Raw genomic sequence first — 12697 nt, 5'->3', positions numbered from 1 at the left:
AAGATGGCCATTTCAGTGTGAATTTCAGATATACAACAACAAATATTTCAGCATATCCCATGCAGTATATGCAACATATTCATTATTTTAAAAAATCATTCCTTGTTTATCTGAAATTGAAATATAACTGAGTGCCTTCGGTCTTCCCCAGCTATTCTATCTCGGCAGAGAAGCAGACAGGTGGGCCTGGGCCCTGCTCACCCACCTGCCCACGGCCCACCCTGAGCCCTTACCCATTTCCTGGGAGCAGGCTGTAGGTAATTTGGCCCCATGCGCCCGTGTCTGGGTCCGTGGCCTGTGAGGCAGAGACACGGCAGGGTGCTGTGTGGAGGCAATGAACACACTACCACCCATGCCATTCGTGGGGACAGAGCTGTCATGCTTCCTGACACGAAGGGAGAATCCCCAGCACACTCGGATTCACTCATGGTCACCCCCATCTCACACATACACACTCACACACACTCTCACACTCACACACACTCTCACACTCACACACATTCTCACATACTCTCACACTCACACTCACACACTCACAATCACACTCACACTTTCACACTGTCACACTCACACTCACACAGTCTCACACTCACACAGTCTCACACACTCACACTCACACTCTCACACAGTCACACACTCTCACATACACACATGCTCTACACAGTCACACACACACACTTTCACACACTCACTCACACACACACAATCACACTCAAACTCACACTCTTACACACTCACACACTCACAATCACACTTACACACTCACATATACACTCACAATCACACTCACACTCACATCATACACACTCTCACATTCACACACTCACTCACACTCACACTCACACTCTCACACACACACTCTCACATACACACGCCCTACACAGTCACACACACTCATACTCACTCTCACACTCACACATACACACACAATCACACTCAAACTCACATTCTCTCTTACACACTCACACTCACACACACTCACACAATCACTCTCACACACATACACTCACAATCACACACTCACATCATACACACTCACATTCACACACACACTCTCTCACACTCATACTCTCACACACACTCTCACACTCTCACACACACACGCATGCCTGCTTGCTGGGACCCCACAGCCCCACCGTGTCCACATCACTCACGTGGATGCTGTCGGTGACCACAGAGCCGGTGGCGCTGTGCTCCGGCACCCTGAGGACGTACAAGCTCTGGGGAAATGTGGGCCTGTGGTCATTAATGTCTCTAAGGTAGATGGTCACCATGGCGATGGAGAAGTTCTGGCTGACTGAGTCTGTGGCCACGACCTAGAGGCAGGGGAGGAGGCAGCAGCTGTGGGGCCCAAGTGCCCCACAGCTTCTGCCCCCGGCACTCCAGAGCAGCCCTCACCTGCACCACCATCACCGTCTGCCTCTCGTAGTCCACCAGCGCGGACACTCTCACCAGCACCTGAACGGAGGCTGAGCCCGCTGCCCGCTCCGGGGAGACACTGAAGGCTTCTGCGTCGGGGCCCCCCAGCGACAACAGGAAGGTCCCATTGCTGCCCTGTAAAGGTAGGCTGTCTAGCAGGGACCTGTCCCCCCTGCTCTGCCTACCTGCATCTTCCCCCAGTCCCCAGGCTCTTATCTCTGGATGCCCCACCCGATGAGGTCCCATGGAAGGGGCCTCTCAAAAGACTGCGAGAGAGGGTGCAGGAGGCTGGGCTGGTGACCAGACCCTGCAAATGTGGGCTCCGTAGAAGACAGCTCCCTAGGCACTGTGGGTCCCAGGCCTGGGCTAGAGCCTGGACACATACCCCTCGCCCCTGTCAACTGTCCCTCCCATCCACACTTCACATCCCCCACCCCCAACCCCCACAGCAACACCAAACACCACTCACACCCTACGTCACCCCCCTGGCCAGTGCCACCCTTCTGGCCAACCTACCCCTGCCCGACGCTGTCCTCCATGCAACAATCCCACCCCCTCAGTATCACCTAACATCACACACCCTCCGGAGTTACTCATCCTCCAGCGCCACCATGTAACCCACCTCTCACTGCAGCCTCCACTTAAGGGTGCCCTCCCATGGCCAGGCATGGTGGCTCACGCCTGTAATCCCAGCATTTTGGGAGGCTAAGGTGGGTGGATCACTTGAGGTCAGGAGTTCGAGACCAGCCTGGCCAACATGGTGAAACTCCATCTCTACTAAAAACAGAAAAATTAGCTGGGTGAGGTGGTGCACGCCTGTAATCACAGCTACTCGGGAGGCTGAGGCAGGAGAATCACTTGAACCTGGAAGGCAGAGGCTGCAGTGAGCCAAGATTGGGCCATTGCACTCCAGCCTAGGCAACAGAGTGAAACTCCATCTCAAAAAAAAAAAAAAAAAGCACCCTCCCACCTCACACCCTCAGACCACTTGTCCCAACACTGCTCAGCCTCCTCCAGTTCCCAAGACTACCCAAATCATGGCCACCCAATGCCAGGAGACCTCGTCAGCCACCCATCACCACGGACAATGACGTTCTACTCAGCATCATCTGACGTTCAACATCAGCCTCCACTCAGCACGGCCTCCTATTCAGCCCCACACAGATCGCCCAGAGGATGACACTGCTTACCGATGCAGGTTTCCAGAGAGCACACAGCTCCCCCATTTTCTGTCACCACGCCCTGCACCACCAGCACCACCACCCAGCACCACATGGCACTGTCACTCGATCCGGGCTTCCACTGGCCTCCCCCAGCCACCCCTGCCCACACCCACGCCACCACACCTGCCTTGTCCGGGTCGTAGACCACCTTGCCACCCCCGCCCACACCCACACCACCACACCTGCCTTGTCCGGGTCGTAGACCACCTTGCCACCCCCGCCCACACCCACGCCACCACACCTGCCTTGTCCGGGTCGTAGATCACCTTGCCACCCCCGCCCACACCCACGCCACCACACCTGCCTTGTCCGGGTCGTAGACCACCTTGCCACCCCCGCCCACACCCACGCCACCACACCTGCCTTGTCCGGGTCGTAGACCACCACGGTGAGGTCATCGATGGGGATGCGGGGGGAGGCATGCTCATCCACGTAGCCAGTGAAGTTCACTTGGGCCTCTTCGGGGGTGAAGGTGCAGGCTGGGAGGCTGCAGTTGTAAAACTCAGGTTTGTGGTCATTGACGTCCAACACTCTCACTGTCACCCAGATGCTCACCTTGGCCTCCTGCCCATAGATGTTGAGGTGTGTCTCGGTGGCCTGAGGCACAGAGCAGAGGTCAGAGGTCAGAGGTCAGAAGTCAGAGAGCCAGTGCTCAGAGAGATCAAAAGCCAGAGGTTAGAGAGCAGGATTCTGACAGGGGTGGTGGGGCCTTTGCTCACCGTGACCTGCAGCTGCACCTCCTCATCCTCCTCCAGCAGCTGCTCACGGTCCAGGGAGCCGTTGACCCTGATCACCCCATCTGCCCCGATGTCAAACCAGCCGGGCCGCGTGGAGTCTGGCAAGCAAGGGGACAGGTGGAACAGCTGGAACAGCTGCTCCAGTGGCTCTGACGGAGCCCTGACCCCGGCCCCGGCCCAGCCCTGGCCTGGGGACACCCCATTCTCACTGGAGATGCTGTAGATCACACGGTCATTGATGCCTTTGTCGCCATCCACAGCCTCCACTTTCAGCACCGAGGTTCCCTGGAATGGTGCCTGGTCAGTGCTCCTCAAACTTCCCCCACCTCCCGCTTCCACCCATACCCCACAGGTCCCCCGGGCACCTTGGCTGCGTCCTCAGCCACAGAGGCCGAGTAAAACTCCCTGACAAACTGGGGGTCAAGGTCAGGCTGGTCCACCACGGAGATGGACAGGAAGGCAGGCAGGGAGCACTGGATGGTGAAGCTGTTGTTGAACATACCGCCCAAGTCCTGCAGGGAGATGGCCGCCCGTGAGCCAGCGCCGTGGGTCCTAGGACCCCCCTCTGGCACCCCCACTTACACAGGCCTTCAGCTCCAGCTGGTAGAAAGCGCTCTTGTTGTTGTAGCTGAGGCTGCCATTGAGGATGATGGAGCCATTGGCCAGGATCCGGAAGAGATGCTCGCTGTCCCCAGTGCTAGGGATGACCTGGGGCAGAGCAGACTTGGGTCAGTCTCCCTAGGGAAGCCCTGCCCCGAGGATCCCACTCAGCAACACAGGGAAGGCCCCAGCTCTAACACTGACCAGTCACGCCACTGGCACCAGGTCGCATGACCTCTCTGAGCCTCAGTCTCCAGCTCTGGGAAATGGGGCTGGTGACAACCCTCAGTGGGTTGAAAGCAGGATCCAATAAGATGCAGTCAGCCTTCCATCTCTGTGGGTTCCACATCCACAGATTTGACCAGCCACAGATCAAAACTGTAGCTATGCTCACAATGGTTGTGTCTGTACTGAAAGTGTACAAACTTTTTCCCTTGTCATGATTCCCTAAACACTATAGCATACATAATATGCTATATTTACATAGTATTTGCATTGCATTGGTATTAGAGGTAACCTAGAGGTGATTTAAAGTACACAGGAGGATGTGTCTAGGTTACATGCAAATACTACCCCCATTGCATGTCCAGGGACTTGAGCAGCCAGGGATTTTGGTGTCCTCAGGGATCCTGGAGCCAATTCCCCACGGATACCAAGGGGTGACTGCATGGTATGTGCCAGGCACGCGGTTGGTGCTTGGTAAATGGCGCTATCAACAGCAACTCTGTTTCCATGAGAAACGGGTTCACACGCCCCTTACTGTCCGTGGAACCTGGACAAGACCTGGAAGCAGGCGGGCGGGAAGAAGGGTCTGGTCTGCAGCAGGCACCCTCTTTAGGCAAGTGGGCAAAGCAAGGTTTCCGGGGATGGGGGCTGGTGGCCAGAGGAAGGTTTGGGGGCCAGGGCTGGGCCAAGGCAGGACCAACGTCCCCACCCCAACGCTCAGGCCCCGTGGGTTGTCTGTGGATATGCTGCCCCCTGGCGGTCACGAAGGCGGTCAGGGCCCCCTTCACACTCACCTTCTCTATGGAGTACACCACCATGCCAGCAGGTCCTATGTCTTTATCCACGGCCAGCACGGAGAACACCACGCTGCCCACGGGCAGGGTCTGCAGGGAGGGACCCGTTGCTTACCAGCTCAAACCCAGCTCCTCCTCTCCCTCGTCTGTCACTGCCCCCCGAGCTTCAGTGTCCTCAGCTGTGCACTCAGGGGACAGTGTTCCCCTGTCCTTCCCACCAGGGCTGCGGGTGGAAGGCAGCTGGGGGTGCGGGGCAGCAGGGAGGATCTCCCTCCTCCCCTCCCCACACAGCCTCTCCACCACCTGAGCTGGCTTCTGATTTTCGGAGCCCCTCAGAACCAGGACGAGGGATCATTCTAGAGCCCAGCCTCACGGTGCCACTGCACACTCAGATATCCCATGTGCTCTCTACAGCCTATAGCCATGGGTTTCAAACAGCACCCTACAGAGCTGGAGGCTTCTTCTGGGAGCCCTCTGCTCCTGGGCTCCTTACACACGACCTCTACTTCCTTTTTTTGTTTGTTTTGTTTTTGCCTGAGACGGAGTTTCACTTTTTCGCCCAGGCTGGAGTGAAGTGGCACAATCTCGGCTCACTGTAACCTCTGCCCCCTGGGTTTAAGCAATTCTCCTGCCTCAGCCTCCCCAGTAGCTGGGATTATAGGCACCCACCACCAAGCCCAGCTAATTTTTTTTTTTTTTTTTTTTGTATTTTTAGTAGAGACAGGGTTTTGCCGTGTTGGCCAGGCTGGTGTCGAACTCCTGACCTCAGGTGATCCATCTGCCTCAGCCTCCCAAAGTGCTAGTATTATAAGCGTGAGCCACCACACCCAGCCATGACCTCTACTTCCTAATGGTGGCCAAAGAGATCTTTGAAAATCATGAATCAGACCACATCACTCTTGTGCTTCAAATCCCCCAAGGGTGCCCCCATTCTGCCCAGATCACAGTCCAGACTCCTTCGAGCCTGGGCTGCCACCAGCCTCTCTGACCTCACCTCCTCCTCCCCCTCCCCCTCCAGCCGCACTGGCTGAGCTTGTTCCTGCCTCAGGGCCTTTGCACCTGTTGTTCCCCCTGCCTGGAGCACCCCTTCCTGGAGCATCCCCTGCCAGCTCCTTCTTGCCATTCAGGTCTCTGTTCAGATGCCCTCAACTCAGAGAGGCCTTTCCTGACCCTTCAACCTAAAGCGGCGCCTTCTGCAGCCACTTCCTTCACTTTGCCTTGTCTCGTGCTCGGGGCGGGGCTCACCACCACCTGAAATCATTCTGCTCATTTTGTTTCATTGGTTCCTGTCTGTGGCCTTCCCTAGAAGGTGAGCTGCTGAGAGTAGCAACCAGGTCTGTCTTGCTCCCCAGGTAACCTCAGCACCTAGGACAGTGCCGGGTGCCAAGGCATTCCATCAGAGCCTGTCACATGGCTGTCCAGACCACATGTGTCTGGCCTGGTGTGGGGCCCCCCACCTGGAAGGTCTTTGCAGGCACATGGCAACGGTGGTTCAGGAGTGGTGGTGTTTGCTGCCCAGTGACCATTGGGGAACCTCCTTTCCACCCACGTAGCTTAAGTGGAACTGGCCCCACTCCTCCCCCTTGCTATGGGGAAGGCCCATGATGCAGACCTAACCTGTGAAGCCTTCCACACCCCTAAATTGACTCAAGGAGAGCACATGACCTAAAATGAGCCAACGAAAGTCAGCCCTGGGCTTTGGGCTGGAAAGATTGAGAAAGAGACGGTCTCTTCAATGTGAGCCTGTTCTTCTTCTTCTTCTTATTATTATTATTTTTAATTTGAGATGGAGTTTCACTCTAGTTGCCCAGGCTGGAGTGCAATGGCACGATCTCGGCTCACTGCAACTTCTGCCTTCTGGGTTCAAGCAATTCTCCTGCCTCAGCCTCCTGAGTAGCTAGGATTACAGGCATATGCCACCACAACCGGCTAATTTTTTTTTTTTTTTTCAGTAGAGACGGGGTTTCTCCATGTTGGTCAGGCTGGTCTTGAACTCCCAACCTCAGGTGATCTGCCCACCTCAGCCTCCCAAAGTGCTGGGATTACAGGCATGAGCCACCGCACCTGGCGAGCCTGTACTTTTATCACCACATGAGAGACTTGCCTCTCATCCCCCAGGTTGGAGGCAATGAGAGAAGCAGAGCTGAGAGGAGAGAAACTCAAATCACAGCCATACCTGAAGATATGATTTCAAATCAAATTTCACGATATGATTTGGCTCAAATCAAATCAAGATACGATTTGAGTGCCTGGATCTAGCCATGCTGAGGTACCTCTACATTTTTCAGATACACGAAAAAAATCAACTCCCTTTTTTTTTTTTTTTTTTTTTTTTTGCTTTCATCACTGAAATAATTCCTAACCTGATCGACTGCAAAATATTGCTATCACCATTGTTTGTGGGGTTGCATCCCCCTGGCTTTGGTTCTTGAAGATGCCCCTGCTAGGAGAGGTTTTTCCCAACCCTGAATGCCCCCCTGACTGCCTCTGGCTCTTCCTACTCTGAGAAGCTCTTTGGGATGCCCCCTGCCCCACAGCCACGTTAAGGCAGGCGTCACCTCGTTGATGCTGGTGGAGAATGCGGTGTTCTGGAAAACGGGTGCGTTGTCGTTTCTGTCTTCCACAATCACCTGCATCTCCTTCTGCACCTGCAAGTGAGAAAGCCCAGGGGACCCCAGAAAACAGGATTTAAAACACCAGAAAAGTTGTAAGTATTGTACAAAGAGCTGGTGTCCTTCATCCAGATCAACCTACTGTTTGGTCTCTTTCTCACCATATGTTTTTGGGGGCCTTTTTTTTTTTTTTTTTTTTTGTAGAGACCAGGTTCTCTCCACATGTTGTTTTCTGAACCATTTGAAAGTAAATTGCAGGCATCATTAGTTAATTTTTTTTTTTTTAGACAGGGTTTCACTCTTGTTTCCCAGGCTGGAGTGCAATGGTGCAATCTCATCTCAATGCAACCTCCACCTCCCAGCTTCAAGCGATTCTCCTGCCTCAGCCTACCGAGTAGCTGGGACTACAGGCATGCACCACCACACTCAGTTAGTTTTTTGTATTTAGTAGAGATGGGGTTTTACCATGTTGGTCAGGCTGGTCTCGAACTCCCAACCTCAGTTGATCCGCCCGCCTTGGCCTCCCAAAGTGCTGGAATTACAGGCGTGTGCCACCACGCACAGCAGTTAATTTTTAAAATATAAAATGTGCCAGCCAGACAGGCGCAGTGGCTCATGCCTGTGCACTTTGGGAGGCCAAGATGGGAGGATCACTTGAGCCCAGGAGTTCAAGACCAGCCTGGGCAATATGGTGAGACTCTGTCTCTACAAAAAATTTTAAAATTAGCTGAGTATGGCTGGTGAGCGCCTATAGTCCCAGCTACTCTGGAGGCTGAGTTAAGAGGATTACTTGAGTCCAGGAGGTAGAGGCTGCTGTGAGCTGTGATTGCACCACTGCACTCCAGCCTGGGCAAGAGTAAGATCCTAACTCAAAAAAATAAAATAAAAAATTGGAAAAAAGTTCCTGTCCTATTACAGGAATGTGCATTTTCACTTTGTTTGCCATAGTATAAATCTGTGAACAATGATGTGGCCACCAGAGGGGACCAGTTTAAGAGTGGCTCCCACCCTAGATACAGACGTTACAAAAATTGGGGATTTGTATGCAGACCCAGAGACAGCTCTAAGCTCAATCGCTGAATGGGCAAGGCAGCTTTCAAGACAATATAGACAGCTGGGTCCCACTGGGTTTCAGAAAACACACCAAGAAATGCATGGAGGCACGCACCTCAGCGCTGAGGGCTGTCAAAGCACACAGTGACGGTCGACACTTCAGTGGGAGTGAGCCGGAAAGGATTTTCCAAGGGAACTTTAGTTTTATCTGTAATTTTTTTTTTTTTTTTTTTTTTTTTTTGGGGTGGGGTCTTGCCCTGTCACTCAGGCTGGAGTGAGGTGGTGTGATCTCAGCTCAACACAACCTCCACCTCCCGGGTTCAAGCGATTCTTGTGCCTCAGCCTCCTGAGTAGCTGGAATTACAAGCCGACGCCACCACGCCCAGCTAATTTTCGTATTTTTAGTAGAGATGGGGTTTCTCCATGTTGGCCAGGGTGGTCTTGAACCTCTGACCTCAGGTGATCTGCCCACCTTGGCCTCCCAAAGTGGGAAATAAGAGTGTGGTCGCCAACATATTCAGCCAAAGCAGTTGAGAGTGGTTTTTTTTGCCTCTGGAGCACTGGGGTGGGGAGGTATTTGGCACATTTCTAATCAATATTTATATACATTAATAATACATTTAATTTCTATTTAAAATATAACCAATATATTTATATGTAAACAAAAAAAGCCCTCTATGATACAAATAATATATTTATATAATTTAAATAAAATTTTTAAAATACTAACATTTTGGTAATATCGGATGACAAGGAAATGGACTCGTATAATCTTGATATAAATAGACATTAAATTCACTGTTAACTGGGGCTCTCTCCCTTGCCAGAGGTGGGGACGCAGTCAGAAACGGGCTCTCACAATCCCTGTCGACCCCCCGGCACCTCCCGACTCACCTGGATGTAGGGGTCGCTCACGGAGATAGTGACTTTGAATGTGTAGAGTGTCTGCAGCAGCCAGAGAGAAGGGGCCGGTGGTGAGCCCATCCTGGGTGGCAGCACAGGGGGTGCTGCCACCAGGACGCGGGCTCCCGGAGCCCTCCCAGCCCCCCCTCCGCGTCCCGTGCCCTCTCCGGCTGATGCTCTTTACCTCGTAGTCCAGAGCGCTGGCCAGTTTCACTTCCCCAGTGTTCGGAGTGACAGTGAAGAAGTAGGCATTGGGGCCGCTCATCCCATAGGTCAGAGGGTCATTGTCTGGGTCTTCAGCTACCAACCAGAAGACCTGGGCACCTGGGGATGGGACAGGGGCCACCCAAGGTCCACAGCCACCCTTTCAGTGCTGGTCTGGCCAAGCTGGCTGTGAGGCTGGGCTGGGTGCCTGGCTGCTCCGTACACAGGCTGGACTTGCCATCTGGGACCTCCCCAGCCCTCAGGGCCTCTGTTCCTCCACATGCATTCTGAGGCCTTTGGATAGCAGCATCCTGACTTCCTTTGTGCCAAGTGACTTGAAGGGCACTGGACACAGTGTGGGGGGGCGGGGGCTGTACCCAGGCATCTGCCCCTCCCCTTGCCAAGCCTGTGGCCCTGCCCTCTCTGGAATACCGAGTTCCCGTGACACAAGACTAGACGTGGCTGGCGTGAACCTTTCCAGCTGCGGCAGCTGGGTGCAGACTAGAGCTTTGGAGAACCTTTCAGGACACCCCCTTTCTGCTCAAGTGAGCCAAAGCTGTATCCAGTCTGCTGCTGGCCTCCTGAGAGCCCTAACTCTTGTACTCCATGTCTGAGCACAGCAGCAGGCTGGTCGTCCACTCTCTAGCCTGAAAGGAACTTTTTACAGATTCATCAAACCCACCCTATCCCTGAGCCCCCACCTCCTTTACCCATCCAGCCTCTGCTCCAACACCTCCGCTGGCCCCGCTGTTCATTAGCAAGGACTTTCTCCTCTTCACGAAGATGTGTTTCCCTTGAGCTCCACCACAGGGCTCTGAGGGCTTCAGCCACTGGCGTGGGAGCCTACACCCCCTGATACTTTCATGGCCCACAAGAAAGTTGAATTTCTTTTAAAAGAAGGCCGGGTGTGGTGGCTTACATCTGTAATCCCAGCACTTTGGGAGGCTGAGATGGGGCATTGCTTGAGCCTAGGAATTTGAGAGCTGCCTAGGCAACATAACGAGACCCCCATCTATACAAAAAAATTTTAAATTAGGCCAGGTGAGGTGGCTCATGCCTGTAATCCCAGCACTTCGGGAGGCGGAGGTGGGAGGATCACTTGAGATCAGGAGCTCAAAACCAGCCTGGCCAACATGGTAAAACCCCGTCTCTACTAAAAATACAGAAAATTAGCCAGGCGTGGTGGTGTGTGCCTGTAATCCCAGCTACTGGGGAGGCTGAGGCAGGAGAATTGCTTGAACCCAGGAGGTGGAGGTTGCAGTGAGCTGAGATTGTGCCACTGCACTCCAGCCTGGGCTTACAGAGCAAGACTCTGTCTCAAAAATAAATAAATATAAAAATAAAAAATTAGCCAGGTGTAGTGGTGCACGGTGGCTCATGCCTGTAATCCCAGCACTTTGGGAAGTCGAAGTGGGAGAATTGCTTGAGCCCAGGAGTTTGAGATCAGCCTGAGCAATGTAGCAAAACCCTGTCTCTACTTAGAAAAATAAAATACTAGCCAGGCATGGTGGTGCATGCCTGTAGTCCCAACTACCTGGGAGGTTGAGATGGGAGGATCGCTTGAGCCGAGGAGGTGGAGGCTGCAGTGAGCGTGATCGCACCACTACACTCCAGCCTGGGGGACAGAGCCAGACTCTGTCTCAAAAAAAAAAAAAAAAGAAAAAGTCCCATACACTCCTCCCTCTCCAGCCCCCATGGGGTAGACGAGAACAGCAGTTGCCTGTAGGGAGCAGAGATCGACGAGAACTGGACACAGGGAACTTTCTGGGGTGACGGAAATACTTTCTCTTGATCAGGGGATTGCTTGCACAAGTTTCGTATTTGTCAATACTCCTTGGTGTCTCTTGTTTCATCTGGCAGCTTTCGATATTCCTGGATTCCATTTTGCACTATAACAAAGGCTGTGACTTGTCCCCCAATATCCATTTGTCTCTCTTTTCTGAAAACAATGGAGCCCCAGATTTTGAGCTGGGCACATGGCCAACCAGAATGAAGGCCACATTTGCCAGGTTCCCTTGCAGCTAGGCGTGGGTCTGCAGCTTAGTTTTCGCCAAAGAGACAAAAGCAGATGCAATGTGTGTAAAATCCAGACAGGAAGAAGCCGTCTTGGCCCCTTCCTCCTTCTGTGGCTGGAATGGTTTCTTGTCTGAGCCATCCTGGCCCATGTGGGTGGGACCATGCCTTAGGGAAGGTGGGGCACTGAACAGGAAGAAGGCCGCCCCAAGCCCCACAGGGAGGACAGCCTGATGGAACACGCCCCCACAGCTCCCAGCTCCTGGGTGGCCTCAGGGGGACAGTAATTCACCTCTGCCTTGCTTGCATCTCTGTTATTTGGGGTCCCAACCAATACGGCCACCTATGGTTTCTACTTCCCCAATCTATATCCTGCCTTCTGGGAATCTGATATCTGGGCCTCCCGGCTCCTTCCAAAATAATGTTACTAAACTTCATTTGTTCCTGCGCCACTGCCATGACCTTTGCTGTGACTTTTGCCGAGACCATTGCTACGTCCGTGTTCTATTCCTGGTGCTCGTTCTTTAAATTGACTTTCCATCCCATGTAAAGACATGCACTTTAAAAGCAAACTTTACGGCCGGGCGCGGTGGCTCAAGCCTGTAATCTCAGCACTTTGGGAGGCCGAGACGGGCGGATCATGAGGTCAGGAGATCGAGACCATCCTGGCTAACACGGTGAAACCCCGTCTCTACTAAAAAATACAAAAAAAAAAAACTAGCCGGGCGAGGTGGCGGGCGCCTGTAGTCCCAGCTACTTGGGAGGCTGAGGTAGGAGAATGGCGTAAAACCTGGGAGGCGGAGCTTGCAGTGAGCTGAGATCCGGCCACTGCACTCCAGCCCCGGCGACAGAGCAAGACTCCGTCTCAAAAAAAAAAAAAAAAGTAAAGAAATAAAAGAATAGCTACTCCATAG

The 12697-nt window shown here is 53.3% G+C and overlaps 1 protein-coding gene across 2 annotated transcripts in view; it reads right to left on the bottom strand.

The window, feature by feature from the left end:
- CDHR2 (cadherin related family member 2) overlaps positions 1-12697 on the bottom strand; it is a 53480-nt gene that overhangs the window by 17051 nt on the left and 23732 nt on the right. For both annotated transcript variants that reach the window (XM_025387144.1, XM_025387143.1), the window contains exons 4-15: positions 9751-9890; positions 9558-9608; positions 7557-7646; positions 4999-5088; positions 3962-4087; positions 3745-3891; positions 3589-3664; positions 3362-3477; positions 3006-3239; positions 1399-1554; positions 1155-1316; positions 234-295 (exon numbers count right to left, since the gene is read on the bottom strand). In XM_025387144.1, the coding sequence (XP_025242929.1) occupies positions 234-295; positions 1155-1316; positions 1399-1554; positions 3006-3239; positions 3362-3477; positions 3589-3664; positions 3745-3891; positions 3962-4087; positions 4999-5088; positions 7557-7646; positions 9558-9608; positions 9751-9890 (1450 nt within the window). The remainder of the gene's footprint in view (positions 1-233; positions 296-1154; positions 1317-1398; positions 1555-3005; positions 3240-3361; positions 3478-3588; positions 3665-3744; positions 3892-3961; positions 4088-4998; positions 5089-7556; positions 7647-9557; positions 9609-9750; positions 9891-12697) is intronic.

This window comes from Theropithecus gelada, chromosome 6, assembly GCF_003255815.1.
Source record: "Theropithecus gelada isolate Dixy chromosome 6, Tgel_1.0, whole genome shotgun sequence".
NCBI lineage: Eukaryota > Metazoa > Chordata > Mammalia > Primates > Cercopithecidae > Theropithecus > Theropithecus gelada.
This window is presented reverse-complemented; position numbering and strand designations above follow the sequence as displayed.